The following is a 22,611-nucleotide window of genomic DNA, read 5'->3' as shown; positions in this document are numbered from 1 at the left end:
CAGATTTAAAAAAAAAAAAACTGTTTGGCTTAAGCCACTGGCTGGCTGGCAGCCAGACAACATTCAAATACAATTTCAGAATTTTCTCAGAACAGCTATAAAAATAGAACCTGGACCACTGGAATTGATGTGATGAAATATGAGTTCTCAAAAAAAAAAAAAAACACATCCCCACTGAACTCTGGTGCCTTCACACTGAATCATTTGATGAAGTGAAGTCCATCAGTATGCAAAGGTTCGGCAGGTTCAAGTGCCAAAGCTTTCGATGAGAAGGGTTCAAAGTTGCTACCTTCTCTGTTCACATAGCAACAGGCATAAAACTTCACCCTCCTTGCGACTGGTGGACAAGGTTGCCAGCTTCAGCGTGGCAGAATCCACATTTGTTTACCTACACCTTTGGAAGACCTTAAGTCTAGAAAGAGTGCTTGCTTGTAAACAGTTGACCGTTGATAGGGTTGATACCAGACATGCAGACATTCTGCTATAGTACTTCAGAGTATGTCTAGAGAAGATGTCATCTAAATCACCATTCACCAACACAAAGGTGCAGAGGAAGAAAGGATTGATTGAGGCGTCTCAGTGCAACATCTATATCTATTAAACTCTATCTCCCTAACCTCTCTGGGATTTCTCAGTATAACTCTACTGGCACCCTGCCATGGTTTGTCTATTCTTGCTCTCTCAGTTGACATGGCTCTGGTCCAATAACCCCAACCCCTTCTCCATGTCTCAGTCTGACCAGGGGAGCTCGGTATCGGACCCCATAGGAACCGTTACTCAGGAACGCCGGGACCACACATCCTCCTCAGAGTCCGAATTCTCCAGTTCAAAACCCCCTCTGTGGGGAAGCGACCCTTCCCCTTTGACCCTCGTATGGCTGGAGCGCCAGTTGATGTCTGTCAGGGGCACGTAGGAGTAGTCCTCGCGGCCGGGGTTCTGCACGCCAGACCCACGGCACGCCCGGAACATGTGAACCACTGTGCTGGCCGACAGCAGGGAGGTCAACAGAGCCGTGATCATCAGCCAGGTCCGTCTGGAAAGAGATGGAGAAAGGGGTGTGAGAGGAGGAGAGAAAGACAATAGAGGGAGAATGAGAGGAGGGAGGTACAGAAGGAGGAAGTGGACGGGGTAGGGGGTAGTGACTGACAGTGACGGACATATGTCGAGGGGGGTGGGGTGTGGGTTGTTGGTGAAGAGAATGCTCAGCAGACTGGGTGGGTGGCTATTGATGGAGGAGAAACTATCAGACAATCAGTTCTTTAAATTGGGGTTAGGGTTAGGAGAAGACTACAGCCATGGAGGGAGGGTTAGGAGACTACAGCCATAGAGAGGGGGTTAGGAGAAGACTACAGCCATAGAGAGGGGGTTAGGAGAAGACTACAGCCATGGAGGGAGGGTAAGGAGAAGACTACAGCCATGGAGGGATGGTTGGGAGAAGACTACAGCCATGGAGGGGGGGTTAGGAGAAGACTACAGCCATGGAGGGAGGGTTAGGAGAAGACTACAGCCATGGGGAGGGTTAGGAGAAGACTACAGCCATAGAGAGAGGCTTAGGAGAAGACTACAGCCATGGAGGGAGGGTTAGGAGAAGACTACAGCCATGGAGGGAGGGTTAGGAGAACACTATAGCCATGGAGGGAGGGTGAGGAGACTACAGCCATGGAGGGAGGGTTAGGAGAAGACTACAGCCACGGAGGGAGGGTTAGGAGACTACAGCCATGGAGGGAGGGTTAGGAGAAGACTACAGCCATGGAGGGAGGGTTAGGAGACTACAGCCATGGAGGGAGGGTTAGGAGACTACAGCCATGGAGGGAGGGTTAGGAGAAGACTACAGCCATGGAGGGAGGGTTAGGAGACTACAGCCATGGAGGGAGGGTTAGGAGAAGACTACAGCCATGGAGGGAGGGTTAGGAGAAGACTACAGCCATGGAGGGAGGGTTAGGGATAGAAAGGGAGAAGCAGACTTCACCCTCCCTCTCAAGAGACCCTTCACAAAGCACTGGGCTGTAGCCACAGCAACGCGAAACAATCCCTAACTTGCATGTGAAAGGTAAGCAGGCCTGACACATGCTAATTTATATGGCCTCTCCAGACTCGCCAGCTTGGGTAGAAGTAGGGCAGGTGAATCCATCCACAGATGGATCCTAGATACACAACATGCAACAGTGGCGTTGTCCAGGATGAATAACCGGAGACCACCCAATGCAACCGTGGACGTGTGTTGTTGTGTTTGCGCCGTCAAGCTGTGGCGCTGCTAGCCGTCAAGCTGTGGCGCTGCTAGGCGTCAAGCTGTGGCGCTGCTAGGCGTCAAGCTGTGGCGCTGCTATACGAGTAAGTGATGATGAATATAGAGACGTGAAAAATAGCATGGGTGTGTTGGGAAAGCTGTGCATTTGCATTAAATTACCAAGGAAGAAGAGAGGGAGGGAGAGATAAAACTAGAGAAGAGAGGGAGGGAGGGATCAAACTAGAGAAGGAGAGAGGGAGGAAGGGAGAGATAAAACTAGAGAAAAGAGGGGGGGAGGGAACAAACTAGAGAAGGAGAGAGGGAGGAAGGGATCAAACTAGAGAAGGAGAGAGGGAGGAAGGGAACAAACTAGAGAAGGAGAGAGGGAGAGAGAGAGGGATCAAACTAGAGAAGGAGAGAGGGAACAAACTAGAGAAGAAGAGAGGGAGGAAGGGATGGATCAAACTAGAGAAGGAGAGAGGGAGGAAGGGAGGGATCAAACTAGAGAAGGAGAGAGGGAGAGAGAGAGGGATCAAACTAGAGAAGGAGAGAGGGAGGAAGGGAGGGATCAAACTAGAGAAGGAGAGAGGGAGGGAGACAGGAGGGTTATACTGATTAGAGGATGAGTTTGAGCCGTTTGATTTGACCTCTGACCCTTACTCTGTTAGGTAAGGCTTGGTTTTGTGGGCCTCCTCCTCCTCTCTCCATGTTGCAAACATCTGACTGGCCAGACAGTGGCCCGCTGTGGAAACAACACAACTTTCAAAATGTAAACATTAATCACATTGGCTACAAACCACTAACGACGTGCACAATAGTGACTTTCACGGGTTAAGATGTTTGTAAACTGGGTTTACTTTTATTCTAAGTTTCTTTGGAGCTTTAACCGTCACTGAAGAACTTCAATTCTATGTTAAACAGTCAACAAAACTGACTGACAACTACAGATGGTGTCTTTAATCCCCACAGCAAATACCTTTTTAAACACAGAGCACACTGCAAACAGGCTAACCACTGAAGCTGTTAAAAGGCTGAGGTTTTTGACTGAAACCATACTTTGGCTGAGGAGAGAGAGAGAGAGGGGTGGGGGGGTGCACATTTCCCTCTTTCATTTACGAAGGTCTAATTTTAAAGCCATGTGTGAGAGATGCAGTGCAGAGGGATTAGGGATAGGAAAGTCAGCCAAGGGAGAGTGAGACTCAGTCAGCTCAGCACGGAGATAGTGCAGCACTGGCTGGCTCCTAGACAACTAGAGATAAAGGTAACATCAATCACTAAAGCGTATTTGTTTGTGCAAGTGTGTGTGTGTGTGTTTCTGCACCTATGTGTGAGTGTGTACTATGTGAGGGCTGAACCTTGAGGGGGGAGGGATGGAGGAGAGATGAGAACTGAAGGCTGAGAAGCCCACAGTCTGTCAGCTGTGTTCTGATAAGCAGCCAGAGGGGGCTGGTTGTCTCAAACAGTGATCGTTCCCTACTACAGAGTAAACATGAAGAGAACGGAACGGAACAGAGGTGGGTGGACGACCTCGACTGTTTCTCTTTAGGCTCTTGAAGGTCAGGGGTGGGAGATTGTGAAACCACCAACACCTTAGATCTATGAACAAGGCTGTCCTTTGTAATTTGGGGAGGTTTTTCAGAATGTCAAGTACAAGCTGTAAACCTGAGGCAGATTCTGCAGTTTCAGAAATCTCAACCCTCCCAAACGCACATGCTCTGCACACACACAGAGAAAACACAAGATACATTTCCCTCTACTCCGGTAGGCTGTGTGAGCTGAATGTACTAAGGGGGGTGGGGTGTTTATATGAAAACAGAGAGAGACAGAGGGAGAAAACAGACATAAGACAGAGAGGGAGATAAACAATGAAAGGTAGAGTGACAGAACATGACTCACAGTGTAGTGGAGTGGAGCGTTGCCAAAAACAACAGATGCGCAGAAAAACACTGCTACCATTCTGCTCACAGATCGACCAGTGGAGAACAACTCGACACAGGGCATCTAGGCTGTGGGCCGAAGCCTAACCCATCTACGCTGAAGGCTTTTTAATCATTGTTTCTATCATGGAAATTGTTATCCTTAGCCTTGTCCTTTGTTTTACAGTTTCACTCTACCTCCCTCAACCTTTCACATGCAAAACCACCCCTGGCGGTGCTAACCTCATTTATAACAGGATGGTATCTCCAGGAGGTCGACACATCATAGACTTTCTGTCTGCACTAGAGTGACTTCCCATTGTCTTCATTGTTCGTGCAGAAACCTTTTCAGATTTACCGCCCTTTCCCCATATCACTTGTCTGACCTCTCGACCATTGTTGATGACGTGTTGATGAGTTAGCCAATCAAATCTCTAGAAACGTCATATTCAGGTATTGCTTGAATATAAGAGCGCACAACACCTTTCTGTTTCACTTCTGTTTGGATGAACCACTCGTGAGTTATCCTGAAGTCGCCGCTCGTATGTTTTCTTAATAAATCAGACTCAGTCTTTTTGAGCGAACCTTGGCAAATCCTTTTTATTCTAGATCAGAATAATTTCCACTACATTTCCCAGGCATTATATTGTCTCAGACAGACTCACTATTCATTGATATTTATTTGTCATATGTTGCATGGGTACAATGAAATACAGTACTACAGGCTTAGCTACAGTACTACAGAGCTAGCTACAGTACAACAGGGATAGCTACAGTATTACAGGGATAGCTACAGTACTACAGAGCAAGCTACAGTACTACAGAGCAAGCTACAGTATTACAGGGCTAGCTACAGTACTACAGGGCTAGCTACAGTATTACAGGCTTAGCTACAGTACTACAGGGCTAGCTACAGTACTACAGAGCTAGCTACAGTACTACAGGGCTAGCTACAGTACTACAGGGCTAGCTACAGTACTACAGGGTTAGCTACAGTATTACAGGGCTAGCTACAGTACTACAGAGCTAGCTAGAGTACTACAGAGCTAGCTAGAGTACTACAGGGATAGCTACAGTACTACAGGGATAGCTACAGTACTACAGAGCTAGCTACATCACTTACATTCAGTATGTGATTGAGTATGGACAGACCAATTATGATATTATTTAATGGTGAGTGAGTGTGTGTGTGTGTGTGTGTGTGTGTGTGTGTGTGTGTGTGTGTGCGTGCGTGTGCGTGTTTTGGGTGGTACTGTACCTCTGTGTATGGTGCGGTTCCTTTCTCCCTGGAACAGGGTGTTGCAACTTCCTGTGACTGGGTCACATGGGCACATGCCCGGGCACTGGCACTCCTGCCTGCAGTCCAGCCCATGGAAACCCAGCGGACATTCTGGAAGGACCACAGGAAGTGATGTCAGCGAGGAAGCAGAGGACGAGTGGGTCACTTGTAATAGGCTCTGTGCACCAGCTCCACTACTTCCTGAAAGTCACTTGGCATCTTTATTTCCTGTCCTATATGATTGGATTAAGTGATTAATCAGGTGTGCGCTGGGTCTGCCGCACACCTGATTAATCACTTAATCCAATCATATAGGACAGGAAATAAAGATGCCAAGTGACTTTCAGGAAGTAGTGGAGCTGGTGCACAGAGCCTATTCGAAAATAAAATAGCCCAATGATCTTTACTTGCCACAACTCTTGCTACTGTACGCGTTAAGGGGCAAATTTTGGTGGTTCATCTGGGGTAAATTAGAATTGTAGAGAGAGGCGAGTTGCAGAACAAATAAGGTTCATTCTATTCAGGGACCTTTCTATCTAAATACTTCAGTGACTTGAAAAGGAAAAAATGATAATATATGTACTTATTTTACTGATTCATGACAAAACAACAGTAAGAGAATGTACGGACTACGCATGGCCTAACGCCACGCCGTGAGCGACCAGACACACTGTGAAGGCATCAGCCATCGTCCAGTGCAGAGCTAACCTCTCGGTCTGCACCAGAAAACAATAAAGACGTGATGTAACAAAGTGTAGCGTATTAGAGCTAATGTGTTCCAGCTGTTCATTCAGAGGGACTTGGCAGAGGAAGAACCATGAAAGCTTGTGATCGCCATGATCCCCTGAGAGTGGAAATGAGACAGACTCTTTTCATAGCATGGGAACCATCCCAAGCTGCCACTCAGCACTCCAGGTAAGAGGTTAGGGGAAGGGTTAGGTTCCCCTAAGGTACTGTCAGGGGGGAAACCTCAACATTGGCCCGAAAACCTGCTTCACAGAGAAATTACATGATTCTGTTTCCATCTGCTTGAGCAGGTTGTCTTTAAGTAAGCGCAAACATCTGGATTACATTCCCACCCTGCCCATAGACATGCACACATACACACGCCTTGTTCACACACCTTGTTCACAAGAGTCTCCGTGGACACCTGCCGGACAAGTGCAGCGGCCGTGCACGGCGTCACACCAGCCCCCGTTGGTGCACGTGCACGTCTGATTGCAGCCGTCGCCGTAGAAACCTGACGCACAAGCTTCAAGTGTATGTAAAAAAAAAAGAAAAGAAAAAAAGTTTAGTGCAGATGAAGAATGTCCATCTGTTTATACGTGTATTTCTATGGGGCATGGGTATAATTCTAACATTTAAGAATAGTACTGTGAGGACATACATGTAGAGTAATGAGGTCACGGTAGAGTTGGGCTGAGTTTGTCACTGTACAGAACAGGGGCCTCACTTATAAACGTGCGTGAGCACAAAATCATGTGGGCAGCATTTTCAACGCAGCCTTTGTGATTTTTTTTGTAAGCTTGACATGAGAATAGGGCTGGGTATCGATTCGAATTTCAAGAATCGATTCCGATTCACAAGATTCAGAATCGATTTTCACGATTCAATTCGATTCGATTCAATATCGATTCGGTTAGTGTTACTAAACCCTAAAACTAAACTAAAACTTTTTTTTTTTTGCTGTAACCTTAATTACATGACGCCAAGTTATGCAACACATCAATACTAGGGCTGGGTATCGATACTGATTTCCAAAAATGAATGAATGAATGAATGAATGAATGAATGAATGAATGAATGAACTATTCATTCCTTCATTTATTCATTCATTCATTCATTAAATAAAGATCGATTTTGGGATTCATAAATCGATTCTGAATCATTAGATTCTTTTGAACCCAGCCCTATGTGAGAATGTCAGAAATGTGTGGTTGTCCTCTGACCCGAAGGAAGTGCTTTCTGGAGAAATGAGAAACTGCCACTCTGATGGCAGAAAGATGAAACTCGAGAACCAGTTTGAAATTGATGCCATTGTTTGTGTAAAATAAATCCTTTCACTTATTATAGAGCTCCCTTATGAATACTGTATGACGAGACTTGAATACGTACGGCCTACGCTGGCTCATTGAACAAACAGGATAATCATTTAGCCTAGCTCAATTATTCACGCAGTACTTACGTACGTGTTATGACATTCTCATAAATAAAAAGGTGAACAATAGGACAAATTTAAACTGATGCTGTTTTCGACACCTCAGTTTCATAATATAATATTGACATCACAGTGACGCAGTTTGGGATTGAACTTTGTTTACGAGACTGATGCTGTCATAGAAATGATCATCCTCAGCCTTGTCCTTTGTGTTACAGTTTCACTCTTCCTTCTGTATGCAATCCCTCACCTTTTCACATGCAACCACCCTGCTGTGGCTTTCTCACTTATAACAGGATGACATCCCCAGGAGGTCGATTGACCCAGACTTACTGTCTCCACTAGTGACTTCCCATTGTCTTCATTGTCCGTTCAAACCCGTTTGCTAATTTTGCCGCCCTTTCCTATGACCATTGTTGGCCATTGTTGATGACGTGTTGATGAGTTAGCCGATCAGATCTTAGAAACGTCATATCCGGATATCATTGTTTATAACAGCGCGCAATCTCAAACCAAGGACTTCGGTGGGTGAAACACTTTTTGTTCCATTTCCGTAGTCCAGTTGCAACTGTCTGTATTTTGGAATAAAGAACCAGTCTTTGAACAGTTGGTAAGAACCTCGGCAAACCTTCTTCTTACTTTTGATTCATATTTGATAGTTACATCAAATTATTCTATTACAATGCCCACTCGGCCACCATGCCAGTCTTGCTTCAACCTCCGCTACAAGAGCTTCTATTTCACACTGAGTATCACCGTCATTGTCGTCATGAAGTCACTATTTATTCATGGATGAATGGGGCGGTTCATTCACCATTTACAGGCAATTATGAGCATTAAAAAGGATGGGACAAGACATGCACTCACAGGCACCAAGTTTAGGGTTGATTGTGAAACATAATGGGATACTGGAGTGGGACAAAATACGCACATGTCCGTGTTATAAATCGTAATATTTTTGTGTGTATTTTTTTTCAAACTTACTTTAAGTACCCAACCTCAGTAACGTGAGTTCCCCACAGTTTTATAAATTAGGCCCCAGGGCTGTATGGATAGACCAGGGTGGGTTGAGGGTTCGAGAGGTGTGTGGATCGGTCTCAGACCAGAGAGGTGTGTGGATCGGTCTCAGACCAGTGCTGAGGGTTCGAGAGGTGTGTGGATAGGTCTCAGACCAGTGCTGAGGGTTCGAGAGGTGTGTGGATAGGTCTCAGACCAGTGTTGAGGGTTAGAGAGGTGTGTGGATAGGTCTCAGACCAGTGCTGAGGGTTCGAGAGGTGTGTGGATCGGTCTCAGACCAGTGTTGAGGGTTCGAGAGGTGTGTGGATCGGTCTCAGACCAGAGTGGGTTGAGGGTTAGAGAGGTGTGTGGATAGGTCTCAGACCAGGGTGGGTTGAGGGTTAGAGAGGTGTGTGGATCGGTCTCAGACCAAGGTGGGTTGAGGGTTAGAGAGGTGTGTGGATAGGTCTCAGACCAGGGTGGGTTGAGGGTTCGAGAGGTGTGTGGATCGGTCTTAGACCAGGGTGGGTTGAGGGGTAGTAAGTGTGGTGCGGTAGACAGGGGTGAGAGGGGGCACAGAGTTGAGAGTGTGAGGTGTTAACTAGGACTGAGTCTCTACTACGCTGGTGTTCAAAGTGTGGGCAGGCCACATTCTCCACAAATCAGGACGGGGGTGTGAAATTCACGCACGTATGCAAATTAGTATGCAGATTAGTATACTCCAACAAGAGAGATGATTGATTACCTTGGCTGCAGTTCTGCCCTGTCCATCCAGCATCGCATGCACAGCCATCTGCTCCAGGGAGGGGCCAGGTATGGGTCCAGGGAGGGGCCAGGTATGGGTCCAGGGAGGGGCCAGGTATGGGTCCAGGGAGGGGCCAGGTAGGGGTCAAGGGAGGGGCCAGGTAGGGTTCATCAACATAAGGGATCAAAATCCTGCTAGTATCCACCAGACTATATAAGGGGTGCAGACTTGTCACCTTTAGGTGAAAATAGACGTTTTTGATCCAAAATAGGTGATTTGTTTGATCTGTGTATGTATGGGTTTGCATGTATGTCACCTTTTTCACCTGTGATTGGTTTGCACCTCTGTATATAGACATTGTATTTCTTCATATTGATGCTAAGGTTGTGCATTATTATAATATATTAATATTTTGAATGAGCTAATAGTACTTTGGCAACACAAAGGAAATATTATATTTCAATCAAAACAATATTGAAATACAATATTTCCTTCGCATTGCCAAAGTAATAGTACTTTGGCAATGCGAAGGAAATTATAATATTAATTAATAGTTTGAATGAGTTTAATCAATAGTACCTTGGCAATGCGAAGGAAATATTGTATTTCAATTAAAAGTTGTGACGTACCACCATAAAAACTAACAAAAGGATTTATCCATCAGCTTATCATCGCCTTCATTTCCAACACGACAGTCCCTCTCTGTGGCCGTAAGCCAACTGGCGCTCAGACGCTCACCCTGTGTACAGACTCCGTGGGCCCCGCAGACGGGCGCCTGGCAGAGCGAGTTGTCGCAGCCCCGCCCGCTCCAGCCCTGCTGGCACCGGCACCGGCCGTCCACGCAGACCCCGCGGGCGCCGCAGTCCTCCGGGTGGCATGGCGGCTGGCGCACGCACAGGATGGTGGAGACGCGACGGGGACATCGCCACATAGGGTCAGAGTCACTGAGAGAGAGGTGAGGAGAGGAGGGAGGGAGGGAGGGAGGGAGGGAGGGAGGGAGGGAGGGAGGGAGGGAGGGAGGAGGAACATAGTGAAAGAGGGAAATTGCAGAGCAGGAGAGGAAGAACAAAGACAGATTCGGTACAAGCCCACGGCAAGTGTTTTAACGAACTGAATGAAATGAAACGTTGACGTTTCAGTAAGCAGACCTTCTTCAGGGGAACTTTCCTGTGATAACGAGAAAGCAAACGTTCACCTGAAGAATGTCTGCGTACAGAAACGTCGTCCAATTCAACTTTAGTGAACCCAGTGTGTGTAGGCGTTTCATCTCCATTACAGTTGGCCCGTAGCTTTTTCCTATGCCCCTTTTTTGGTGTATTAATGATAATGAAATGTGATCTCTTTTGATTAGTAGCCAAGCAATTCAAACTGCTTTGTTGACAGCTTGTTTTAGCCAACTACTGCTGATCATCAAAAGGATGACGAGGTGGAACAAAGGAAATTAATTTTGTTCGACAGTGACCACATGATGAATCGCATCAGTGTGACGTCATCTTGGTTGTCATTGGCTCACCAGTGGTCAGAAGGATAGCTGGCCAATGAGCCGTTGGCAACATAGGTGGAGGATCCGCCCCCGTCCAGGTTGATGGCATTGATGACCCCGTGACTTTTCAGAAAGTCTGCCACTTCCCAAAGATTCATGCTGCATACAGAGTGAGAGAGTGAGAGAGAAAGAGAGAGACAGAGAGAGAGAGACAGAGGGAGACAGAGAGGATGAGAGAGAGAGGGAGAGAGAGAGAGAGAGAGAGAGAGAGAGGGTGAGAGAGAGGGTGAGAGAGAGAGAGAGAGAGACAGAGAGGGTGAGAGAGAGAGACAGAGGGAGACAGAGAGAGGGTGAGAGAGGGAGACAGAGAGAGAGAGAGAGTGTGAGAGAGAGAGGGTGAGAGGGAGAGGGTGAGAGAGAGAGGGTGAGAGAGAAGAGAGAGAGAGAGAGAGAGAGAGAGAGAGAGAGAGAGTGTTTATTGACCTCATATGGGCTTGATACAGAGTAGAGATACTCTGGACACAGGCATGTCCAGACATGTCCCTTTGTTTTGCTTCCCAAAGCCAGATCTTTAACACAACGACAGCATCCAGGGCCAGGGTCAGGGGTCACCTGTACCTTGTGTTGGACTTGGGATGAAGAGAAAGGGCAATCAATAGAATAGATCAGAGTGTTGTCAAATTAAATGTGTCTCTCTCTCTCTCTCTCTCTCATCCTCTCTCTCTCTCTCACCCTCTCTCTCTCTGAATGTCTTCCACTTTCCATTCTCATCCCTGACTTGCTTGTACCGTTTTCATTTCCTCCACCATCAGTAACCCTAAGCTTAACCTCCTTAACCCTAACCTTAACCCTACAACCTCCTTCACCCTAACCTTGACCCTAGGCCTTCAACCTCCTTAACCCTAACCTTGACCCTAGCCCTACAACCTCCTTAACCCTAACCATGACCCTAGCCCTACAACCTCCTTAACCCTAACCTTGACCCTAGCCCTACAACCTCCTTAACCCTAACCTTGACCCTAGCCCTACAACCTCCTTAACCCTAACCTTGACCCTAGCCCTACAACCTCCTTAACCCTAACCTTGACCCTAGCCCTACAACCTCCTTAACCCTAACCTTGACCCTAGCCCTACAACCTCCTTAACCCTAACCTTGACCCTACAACCTCCTTCACCCTAACCTTGACCCTAGCCCTACAACCTCCTTAACCCTAGCCTTAACGCTACCCTCACTCTGCTAGGGTGTTTCTCTCTCTGTCATCACCACTCTGCTAGGGTCCTTCTCTCTATACCGGAATATACTTCACCCCTCCCACTAGGGCTGGGTTAAAAAAAATGATTCATTGATTCTGAATCGATTCAGAATCAAATGATTCTGAATCGATTCATGAATCCCAAAATCGATCTTTTATTTAATGAATAAATGAAGGAATGAATAGTTCATTAATTCATTCAATGACTCATTCATTCATTCATTCATTCATGGAAATCAGTATCGATACCCAGCCGTAGTAGGCCTGTGGATGTGTTGCATAACTTGGCAGTCATGTAATTAAGGTTACAGCTAAAAAAAAAAAAAAGTAGTAGTTAGTAACACTAACCGAATCGATATTGAATCGAATCGAATCGTGATAATCGATTCTGAACCTTGTGAATCGGAATCGAATCGATTCTTGAAATTCGAATCGACACCCAGCCCTACTTCACCCCTCCCACAACCACCTCCTCCAATCACCTCCACACACCCACACACTCTGGCCCTCCACACTCTGGCCCTCCACACTCTGGCCCTCCACACTCTGGCCCTCCACACTCTGGCCCTCCACACTCTGGCCCTCCACACACCCACACACTCTGGCCCTCCACACTCTGGCCCTCCGCACTCTGGCCCTCCGCACTCCCACACACTCTGGCCCTCCACACTCTGGCCCTCCACACTCTGGCCCTCCACACTCTGGCCCTCCACACTCTGGCCCTCCACACTCCCACACACTCTGGCCCTCCACACTCTGGCCCTCCACACTCTGGCCCTCCACACTCTGGCCCTCCACACTCTGGCCCTCCACACACCCACACACTCTGGCCCTCCACACACTGGCCCTCCACACTCTGGCCCTCCACACTCTGGCCCTCCACACACTGGCCCTCCACACTCTGGCCCTCCGCACTCTGGCCCTCCACACACTGGCCCTCCACACTCTGGCCCTCCACACACCCACACACTCTGGCCCTCCACACTCTGGCCCTCCGCGCCGCCGCCCACTCACCCTCGTTGTTCCGTCTGTCCGTCTATATGGAACAGGATCAGTCTTCCCTCCGCGTCGTGACCCACGGCGGTCCTGGCTGACACCACGTCCACAAAATGGCGGAATGTCCCTATCAAATACAACAGTCCACAAAATGGCGGAATGTCCCTATCAAATACAACAGTCCACAAAATGGCGGAATGTCCCTATCAAATACAACAGTCCACAAAATGGCGGAATGTCCCTATCAAATACAACAGGACAGGCTATTATGTCGCACAGCTGGAACAAAAAACAGTTCTATTATTTTATCTGAGTAGTCCTTTTTCAAAGAGCCGTTTCAAATCAGTGCTGAGGCAGGCTGAAGACCTATTGGTGATGTAAATGGAGGTCATCTCTATTTGGGGCTACGGTTACACTGGGGGCTGATGTCAAGTTACTTCTTCTGCTTTTCCATTGCTAACCTAATGGTTTGAGGTTGGGTAAGCCGACACCTCACAGCAACGCACAGCAGTGACCGTCCGCCTTGACTGAGACTGATGAGTCATCATGAGTGGACGACGCTAGCCATGCAGAATTCCACCGGCTCAGCAGATGCACTCCTGCGGAGCTCGGTCACAGATAAGACAACCGACGTGGTCTCCGGTTCACCCAGTAGCTGGTTAGACTGGAGAGCTCAGGTCAGAGGTCAGTCCTGGCTCAGACGCTCCTGGTGACCCACCCTCTCCTGGTTCGTCGTCGTCGTGAGGATCATGGGAAACACAGCTGATTGTTTAGGCTTGTGTCCATTCATAGTGCTGATGTGGTTTTTAGGGGAGTATCAGTTAGACTTTCCATACACTAGAAGACTTTGATACAACTTTTAAAAGATTTGGAAGCGCTTTATAGTAACCATCCGTAATAAGCGTTAATTAATAGGCACTAAGGACCTTATAAGTCCTTATAAGATGCTTATAAGACATTATTATGTGTTAATACGACTATATTAATGTTTAATAATAGCATAATAAACACGCTTATTGATAGATTATAAGCGTTAGTTAATAGGTAATAAGGACCTTATAAATCATTATAACATGCTTATAAGACATTATTATGCGTAAATAAGACTATACAAGTGTTTAATAATATAATAAACACGTTTATTGTTAGATTATAAGACATTTATAAGCACTCATAAGAAGCTTGTTAACTGTTTATAGACTGCACTTATTATGCAATTTTGCAGTGCATAATAAGGTCCTTATTACCTACTAATTAACGCTTATTACGGATGGTTACTATAAAGCGCTTCCAGAGATTTGAAAAAGACTCATCTGACACCCTCTCACATCTAAAGACTTTTAAAAGAGTTTTAAGTCACAGACCAGTCAGACTAGGATTCTGCAAAGACTAAAGACTTGGGAGAATATCAGACATGTTTGATATTGTCCTAAGGGCAAGATGTGACAGAGACCGTCCAGAATCGGGTTTTAAGACCACCTTACACCTTAACGACTGTGATCACGGGAGCGCGCAGCAACTCCAGGAAGACTCTCGAGATTTTATTCCGATTTTGGAATTTTGTCTGAGACTTTGAAATCGGGGGGGTAAAGTCGGTAGGTGGAAGGCCGGCATTGGGCTACTGTGTGTGGAGCAGATCTGAGTACTGGCAGCTGATGTACAGTAGTGATGTACAGTAGCCTTCCCGGATGATCTGATCTATTCTGCTTTAGTCTCTGCGCCTTTCTTCTCTGCTGCTCTCGTTTCAGGTGACAGGGACAGGTGACGTTGGGGACGTGTGGTTGTGGCTGTGCGGAGGTGGCGGGTGGATGACGTACCGGTCTCCTGTGTCTGGTCACACTCGGCCTCGATACTCTGGTTGATATAAACATGGCCGTCGCGCAGCAGCCACACCACCCCGCTGACCAGCTGGACAAACGGGTTGACCTCGTCCAGCACGTCCTCCTTAGAGAGATAGCTGTGGGGGGGAGGGGGGGGGGAGGGAGGGAGGGGGGGAGGGAGGGAGGGAGGAGGGACAGGGGAGGCCAGGAGGGGGGGGGGGGGGGGGAAGGGGGATGGGGAGGAAGGGGGGAAGGGAGGGGGCACGGGGGAGGCCAGGGGGGGGATGGGAGGGAGGGAGGGGGGATGGGAGAGAGGAAGGGGGGATGGGAGAGAGGAAGGGGGGATGGGAGAGGAAGGGGGGAGGGAGGGAGGAAGGAGGGAGGGAGAGAGGAAGGGGGGATGGGAGGGAGGGAGGGGGGATGGGAGAGGAAGGGGGGAGGGAGGGAGGAAGGAGGGAGGGAGAGAGGAAGGGGGGATGGGAGGGAGGGAGGGGGGATGGGAGAGGAAGGGGGGAGGGAGGGAGGAAGAAGGGAGGGAGAGAGGAAGGGGGGAGGGAGGGAGAGGAAGGGGGGATGGGAGGGAGGGAGAGAGGAAGGGGGGATGGGAGGGAGGGAGGGGGGATGGGAGGGAGGGAGGAGGGAGGGAGAGGAAGGAGGGAGGGAGAGAGGAAGGAGGGAGGGAGAGGGGAAGGGGGGATGGGAGGGAGGAAGGAGGGAGGGAGGGGGGATGGGAGAGGAAGGGTGGGAGGGAGGGGGGATGGGAGAGAGGAAGGAGGGAGGGAGGAAGGGAGGGGGGATGGGAGGGAGGGAGGAAGGAGGGAGGGAGAGGGGAAGGGGGGATGGGAGAGGGAAGTGTGAGGAGAGAGAGTTATAGTTACATGGCTCTACATACAGCAGAGCTGACAGATACAGACACTGCGCCAATTTAACACCTTCAGTGACGACGATGAAAGGACAGTTCAAACAAGTGTGCCCCATCTGATCAGTAAACTTAAATATAACACAATGTAAATAAAAGAGGACATTAAATCCGAGGCATCAAAACAGCTATAAAGTTAACATCCATCAGAATCCTAATACTAGTTATGTTTTCACCAACTTCTCCCTCTCCCACAGTTTGTTGCAACAATATGACCCAATTCTGCACTTCAAATAGTTGAAATATCTAACCTAGGTGTTGACACTGACACAGAACGTGAACAGTCAATCACTAGAGGGCCTTTGGCACCCGGCCTTAGAAAAAAAAAAAAAAAAAGCTACGAGGAAATACTGGGCACAGAACGCTATGGCGACAGAGGCCATACAATATTACATCAGCCCCAGGCACAACAGCTGAGCAGAAATTAGTGTTCCAGGCAGTGACTTTATCACCTCAAGGCCTCGCGTCACTACAGCCACCCCCACCACCCCCCCCCCCACCCTTTTTTCACCAAACATGCGGGAACGTAAACAGCCTTATCTTGGAAAGCGCCGGAAAATTCCACGGTTGGGCCGAATTCCAGACCCAGTGACTGACAGGTAAACAGTTCCCTCTCTCACAAGGTACACCGAGTACCCTATCGGTTCTAATTGGTTTCAAGCGCTGGAGGGTAATTGTTGTATTGCGCAATAATGTTAGTGGCGTGTGTATGTATTATTTACTGGGTTCCTGTTTGTGGACACTGGGTAGGCGTGGCCTGTGCACCTTGATTACAGTTTCATAAGGAGAAGAGAGGAGGAGAATAGGTTAGGGACGTGGACTGGTGATTCATCAGTAAATAGTCACAACAATCTAGAAATGCTCTGAATGCTTCTGTTCTTTCTGTTGTGCATTCATTCTGATCAAATATTTTATGTTAACATTGATTTTGGCAATAAAACCCAGCAATAAAACTGATTCCGTTTTGGCGTGCGACTCCCTAACTTGTGGCGGCTCTCACGAACTGGGTCGTAAAAGAGAGAGAGAGAGAGAAAGAGAGAGAGAGAGAGAGAGATTTGACAGTGAGAGAGAGAGATTTGACAGTGAGAGAGAGAGATTTGACAGTGAGAGAGAGAGAGATTTGACAGTGAGGGAGAGTGAGAGAGAGATTTGACAGTGAGGGAGAGAGAGAGAGATGCCAGTGAGGGAGAGAGAGAGAGAGAGAGAGAGAGAGAGATTTGACAGTGTGAGAGAGAGAGAGAGAGAGAGAGAGAGAGAGAGAGAAAGAGGGAGAGAGAGAGAGGTAGAGAGAGGAAGAGAGAGAGAGAGATTTGACAGTGTGAGAGAGAGAGAGAGAGAGAGGGAGAGGGGAGAGAGAGGAAGAGAGAGAGAGAGAGAGAGAGAGAGAGGAAGGACGAGAGACAGGAAGGAGACGTCCATGGAGAGGTCCGGGCTGCTGACTCGGCGTGTGTGCGTCTCCTCACCCAAACACCAGCGTCCCGTCTCTCCGGATGCCAAACTGGGCGTTCTGCACCCCTCCGCTGTCCGTCACCCGCACCCCGTCGCTCACCACGTTCCCCAGACAGCCCCCGCTGGTGGTGCCGAAGAACCCGGCGTTCTGGGCGTAGAGGCACCTCCCCTCCCGGGCGCTCTGCTCCACCTCCACACGCAGGCTCCGCCCACAGCCCCCCGCGCCGCCGGGCTCCAGCACCGCCATGGTCCTCAGGGGGGCGTGGACCACCGTCATGTGACCTGCGACAGGAGAAGGTTCCTATTGGTGGGCGGACTGGTCCAGGCCATGGCAACTGCAGGGTGAATTATATTTGGGGGGGTTTTCCATGTGAACTTTGACCTTTGCTCCAGCACGACACTGACCTGTGACATATCGCGTAGTGCCGGGGACATCGGACACAAACAGTTTGGACTCGGCGACGGGCGCGTCCGAGTGGTCGCTGGCCGGCCAGGTCTCGTGGGTGACGTTGCCATGGACGACAGGCTGGCAGTCTCGCACATGGCGGTGTGAGTGGGAGGGGCCGTGTCCATTCACGTACGGTGACAGGAAGTCATTATCCAGAGATGGTCTGGACAAAAGATTTAGGACTTAGCAGTTTCCCGGCCTGAACATGACATCACACTTTGCCTAGCTAACATTGTTATTCAATAGCATACATGTCTTTACTTAGGTTAAACCAGCTTTTCTCAACTGGTGGGTCGCGACCCAAAGATGGGTCACAGAGCCGTTTTGATTGGGTCGCGGCCTCGTGGGCGGTTTCCCTTTTCTTTTCTTTTTTTTTTTTTAAGGGATTTTAAAATATATATATCTTTATAGAGAAAATGTTGGGTTTTTATTTTGCAGGACACACAATTCGATAATTTCAATAATTTATTTACGAGACATGACAGGAAGTGGGCTAACCTTAGCGTGTGCCAATGTTGTGTTATGTGTCACGGAGTTTTTCTATTTTTGTGGAATAAATTTGAGTGCTGTGGAATAAATTTGGGTCGCGACTTCATGATGAGGAAAAATGTGGGTCCTGAGGCTCCACCAGTTGAGAACCGCTGGGTTAAACCACACCTGAACAAATCTACTCTCTTCTAGAAGAGAAGAATAGAATACAAAGTGTATTTGCCATCTTACAAGTACAGGTACATTGGAATTATTGTCATTGATGTATTTACAGTAAGCCCATCTTATCAGCACTAATCAGTTCCAGTCCTAGATACAGCTAGACATTTAAAAGTTCCCAAACTGGAAATTTACTGTCCGTGGTCCTCAGCTAATTATCCCATCCGATCATGATGATAACATCCTGTTTTACCTGCATGAGTTTAAGTGCGGATGTTTTCAACTCCCAGGGCCATTATTTGAGTACTAGGTGTCCTATTTGGCAACACCCTTCAACTTTTATTTAACTTCATAAAATAAGTTCAACGACCTCCTAGCCCCACCACACAGTCACCAGCGGATGTCTGTGTCTAGGGCTGTTGCGTTATACGTCTGGATGTGTTGTCCCTTGGTAAAAGTCATGGCTCTTTCGCCATACCACCCCAGGCAAAACCCTGTGAACAGTCATCCTTGGGAACTTCAAGTGGGCCCCCCGAGGTCACCACCAGGAACACACCATTACACAACCCGTTATGTAACCGCTGGACTCAAATGTCACGTGACCAGACCGTCAAGAATTCCCTCAAAACACAACATTGGTGTTGGTCAACTTGAAGCCTTCAATGGCTGTTTTGTAGGGCTGTAGGCCCCGTAAAAAAGGGCGTGTGAAAGGCACTGGTATTTGATAGGAGGTGAGACACGCAGGGGAGGTGGCGTGGCCGTGTTAACAGTGAGGAAAAGGGCCATAAAAACAAAAATGCTATGAAATTGAGATACGCGACTGTAGAGGAGTGTGATACAACAGCGCCATCTAGTGGCCAGAGCGTCCTAGTGACCGCAGGTCCTGATAAAGACGTTGAGTAACACGGAACTTCTGTAAATAAATGCTGCTAGACACTTTGAGGAAATGACTAACAGCGACACAGCTAAATTGGTATCGGTGTAGCTATTTAGTCTGCTGCTGTCATCATATGCTCCTCTGTTCCAAGTAGACTTTTGTTTTGCTTGGGTCACATAAGGAGGTGAGATAGCCTCTGACACAACAGTCTTCAGAAGGACTTTGGTCCACCACAGATAAGCTGCTGGCCTATTGGGGTTATGGTTAGGGTTAGCAAGCTACACTGGAGCTAGATACACTGACCCATTGCTGAAAAGGCCGGGATAAAAATATATTTTCTAAAACAAAATTGATTAAAAAATAATAAAATAATAAAATGTAAAAAAAGAAAAGTTGATTCTGAGCCAAATGGTTATGCCACTTATTCGTGGTACGTGATGCCCAGCTAACGAGATAGACAGCTGCTAGCTAACGTTAGATAGTGCCAACATTTCTAGTTCTCTTACCCAGCATTGCTCTCCAAACCCCAATATCCAAGCCATAGCAGGAGACACGAAAATAAATATTTCACTGATAGTATTGCCATAGGAGAAATTATAATTTGAATGTGTGCGCTTCACCACACTCGTGTTTCTGACTGCTTCATTCTAGCCTAGCGGAACCCCTGACTGAGTCATGTGACCAGGGCGGGCCAAAACACATGGTGCACTGTTTACTCTCGTCTAAGGTTACAATCGTTAAATAACTTACCGTGAAATCGAGTGCACAGTCTTGAAAACTATTCAATCATGCTTGACTTTGAATAGCTAACAACCGTTTGTCTTATTTGGGCATTTTATGGTACGGTAGCTAAAGACCCAAATATATGAAGCGGAACTGAAAACCGGAGGAGCAATATTTCTGTGACACAGAGTAAAGTTGAAAGTTGAAGGGTATCATCATCCATCTGTGATGTGAACATACTGGTCAACATGGCATCTGGCATTGGTGCCAATCACGGATTATTATTGACTAACGTTAAGTTATGTAATTTTCTCCAAAGAAAGATTTTGCCAAATACTATTTGTATTCAGCGACCCACTGACGGAAAGTGCCGAAGAGCTTCAACGAAGTCGTCTTCAGACTTGCAACACAACGAAAAATACTGCATCGATGTTGTGAGGTCAGTTCTCAGCAGGGTCCACTATCCCTGGTCCAGATCGATATTACTATTCGGGGCTCTACCTCATACTGGGCCAGAGCTATATACCCACCACCTTCGCACAATCTAACCAGGCATGGCCAGTCAGTTTGGTCAGTCATGCAAAGTGATGCTTTTTGTTACAATTACAAGAAGTTGCAGTGTTGCCCTACCCACCTGTGTCATTGCTCTGGGTGGTGTTGTGTTCTGTGCCGGGTAGCGTGCAGCCCATGGATGTATTAGGTGCAGCCAGGCTATGAAGCAGCATGACAGCTCACTCTCGACTCTTCTGTGCATGTGGCAGGTCTCGAGACTACGATGGCTTCGTGTGCTCCCTGCTGCTGCCGGAGGAAGCCCGGCGCTCCTCTCTGGCCCTCAGGGCCTTCAACGTGGAGCTGGCTCAGGCACGTCTGTGTGTGTGTGTGTGTGTGTGTGTCTGTGTCTGTGTCTGTGTCTGTGTCTGTCTGTCTTCGTGTGTGCACTTGTGTACACGTGTGCGTGTGTGTGAGAGAGAGAAATATGTGTGTAATGGCTATACTAAGTACAAATAAAGTACCTGTATCTCTTAGCACAGGACATGATGCAGCTTCAACGAGTATCTCCTGATTCTAACACAGGACACCAATAACCTGCAGATTGTTGTTAGTCCATGTTGATGGAGATTCTCTGATACTGATAGTGTTTTACAAAACCATCGCATAGGTGCACAACACACCAATCCACACAAATCATCATGTTCATGTTGTGTTTTCCTCCATTAGATAAAGGACTCTGTTTCCCAGAAGACCATTGGTCTGATGCGAATGCAGTTCTGGAAGACGGCTATAGAGGAGATCTACAGGGACGATCCCCCGATGCAGCCTATCAGCACAGAGCTGTGGAGGGTAGGTCTGGGGGACACACCCACATAAGCGCATTGTGTTGCCTCTGTATGAAATGCGCTATACAAATAAAGTTTGATTTGATTTGACCGACTCTGGAAAGGGGAGGTGTGGGGGACACACCCACTCTGGAAAGGGGAGGTGTGGGGGACACACCCACTCTGGAAACGGGAGGTCTGGGGGACACACCCACTCTAGGAAGGGGAGGTGTGGGGGACACGCCCACTCTGGAAAGGGGAGGTGTGGGGGACACGCCCACTCTAGGAAGGGGAGGTCTGGGGGGGGACACCCACTCTGGAAAGGGGAGGTGTGGGGGACACGCCCACTCTAGGAAGGGGAGGTCTGGGGGACATGCCCACTCTGAAGGGCAGCGTCATAGTCTGGCGTAGGACTGATTTCACAGACACAGATGCTGTTCCAGGTCTTCATAGAGTTGTAGTAGGTTATAAGAACACACACATGTCCTTGTGCAGATCTGGTCATCTGTCCTGCCTGGTTCATAGACGATTTAATGAAATATTCAGAGTAGCATGGAATCAAATCGGGACAGTCAACAATCTGTTTTGAATCTTAACAGAATCAAATCTGTTAGTCAACAAGCCGTTTGAATCTTAACAACCGTATTTTGAATCTCCTGCAGGCGGTGAGGAAACACTACCTGACCAAGAGATGGTTGTTGAGGATCATCGCTGAAAGAGTAAGAATCAAACCAATGAATGAATCAGAATCAAACCAATGAATGAATCAGAATCACCGGTAAACATCTTACAGGAAGGAGTCTATTTGTATTTCGATTTTGTTGTGAACTGGGCACTGTATGAAGTTGAAATTCGGCAAGTCTATTGCTCGGAACCCAATGAGGCACAGCGTCGAGTGTGAAGTTGTTTGGATGAGCGGTTCTCGAGAAGGATGCAATACCAGAGGCCAAGCAATCAGCCTTTTTCCGACCACTCATGTTTTGAGCGGGTCGCTGCACTAGTGACCTGAAGTTGTCAGTGATGTTTGTGTTTTTGCTAGGGATGCACCGATTGCAAAATTCTGGGCCGATGCCGATGTTTAAAATAACAATCTGGCCGATGCCGATGTTTATTTTATTTTATTTTTATTCCCCCTTTTGTGCCAGGGAAACAAAGAAATGAAGTGTTTGGTTCCAAAATGCAAATTTTTATTTCACTTTAATTTGAAAGCAAACTACACGTGCGTTTGCGGCGTTACGTCACAGATCTTCTCCGAATCTGCAGCTGGGTAGGCTACATTTTGCAACAAAGAAAGGCGTAATTGTTGCGACATAACATCGGCCACTACCATCGGTGAATGTAATTTTATTTGCCGATGG

The 22,611-nt window shown here is 47.8% G+C and overlaps 2 protein-coding genes across 2 annotated transcripts in view; one reads left to right on the top strand and one right to left on the bottom strand.

Annotated features, from left to right (window-relative positions):
• Positions 1 to 245: 245 nt before the first annotated feature.
• Positions 246 to 19,839, bottom strand: nagpa (N-acetylglucosamine-1-phosphodiester alpha-N-acetylglucosaminidase). The gene is made up of 12 exons (XM_084442658.1): positions 19,721 to 19,839; positions 17,647 to 17,852; positions 17,256 to 17,523; positions 14,871 to 15,010; positions 13,072 to 13,180; positions 10,835 to 10,963; positions 10,060 to 10,265; positions 9,322 to 9,369; positions 6,546 to 6,674; positions 5,402 to 5,533; positions 2,888 to 2,969; positions 246 to 1,033 (listed from the first exon to the last, which is right to left on the bottom strand). The coding sequence occupies exons 1-12, from the start codon at positions 19,798 to 19,800 to the stop codon at positions 778 to 780; spliced, it is 1,785 nt and encodes a 594-aa protein (XP_084298784.1). The 5' UTR covers positions 19,801 to 19,839; the 3' UTR covers positions 246 to 777.
• Positions 19,840 to 20,185: 346 nt separating this feature from the next.
• Positions 20,186 to 22,611, top strand: part of ndufaf6 (NADH:ubiquinone oxidoreductase complex assembly factor 6) — a gene marked incomplete at its 5' end in the record, with an annotated part of 6,344 nt that continues 3,918 nt past the window's right edge. Inside the window, 4 exons of the mRNA XM_084442253.1 lie at positions 20,186 to 20,376; positions 20,699 to 20,798; positions 21,156 to 21,278; positions 21,916 to 21,972. Of these exons, the coding sequence (XP_084298379.1) occupies positions 20,186 to 20,376; positions 20,699 to 20,798; positions 21,156 to 21,278; positions 21,916 to 21,972 (471 nt within the window). The remainder of the gene's footprint in view (positions 20,377 to 20,698; positions 20,799 to 21,155; positions 21,279 to 21,915; positions 21,973 to 22,611) is intronic.

Source organism: Borostomias antarcticus (genome assembly GCF_949987555.1).
Source record: "Borostomias antarcticus genome assembly, chromosome: 8".
NCBI classification, from domain to species: domain Eukaryota; kingdom Metazoa; phylum Chordata; class Actinopteri; order Stomiiformes; family Stomiidae; genus Borostomias; species Borostomias antarcticus.
This window is presented reverse-complemented; position numbering and strand designations above follow the sequence as displayed.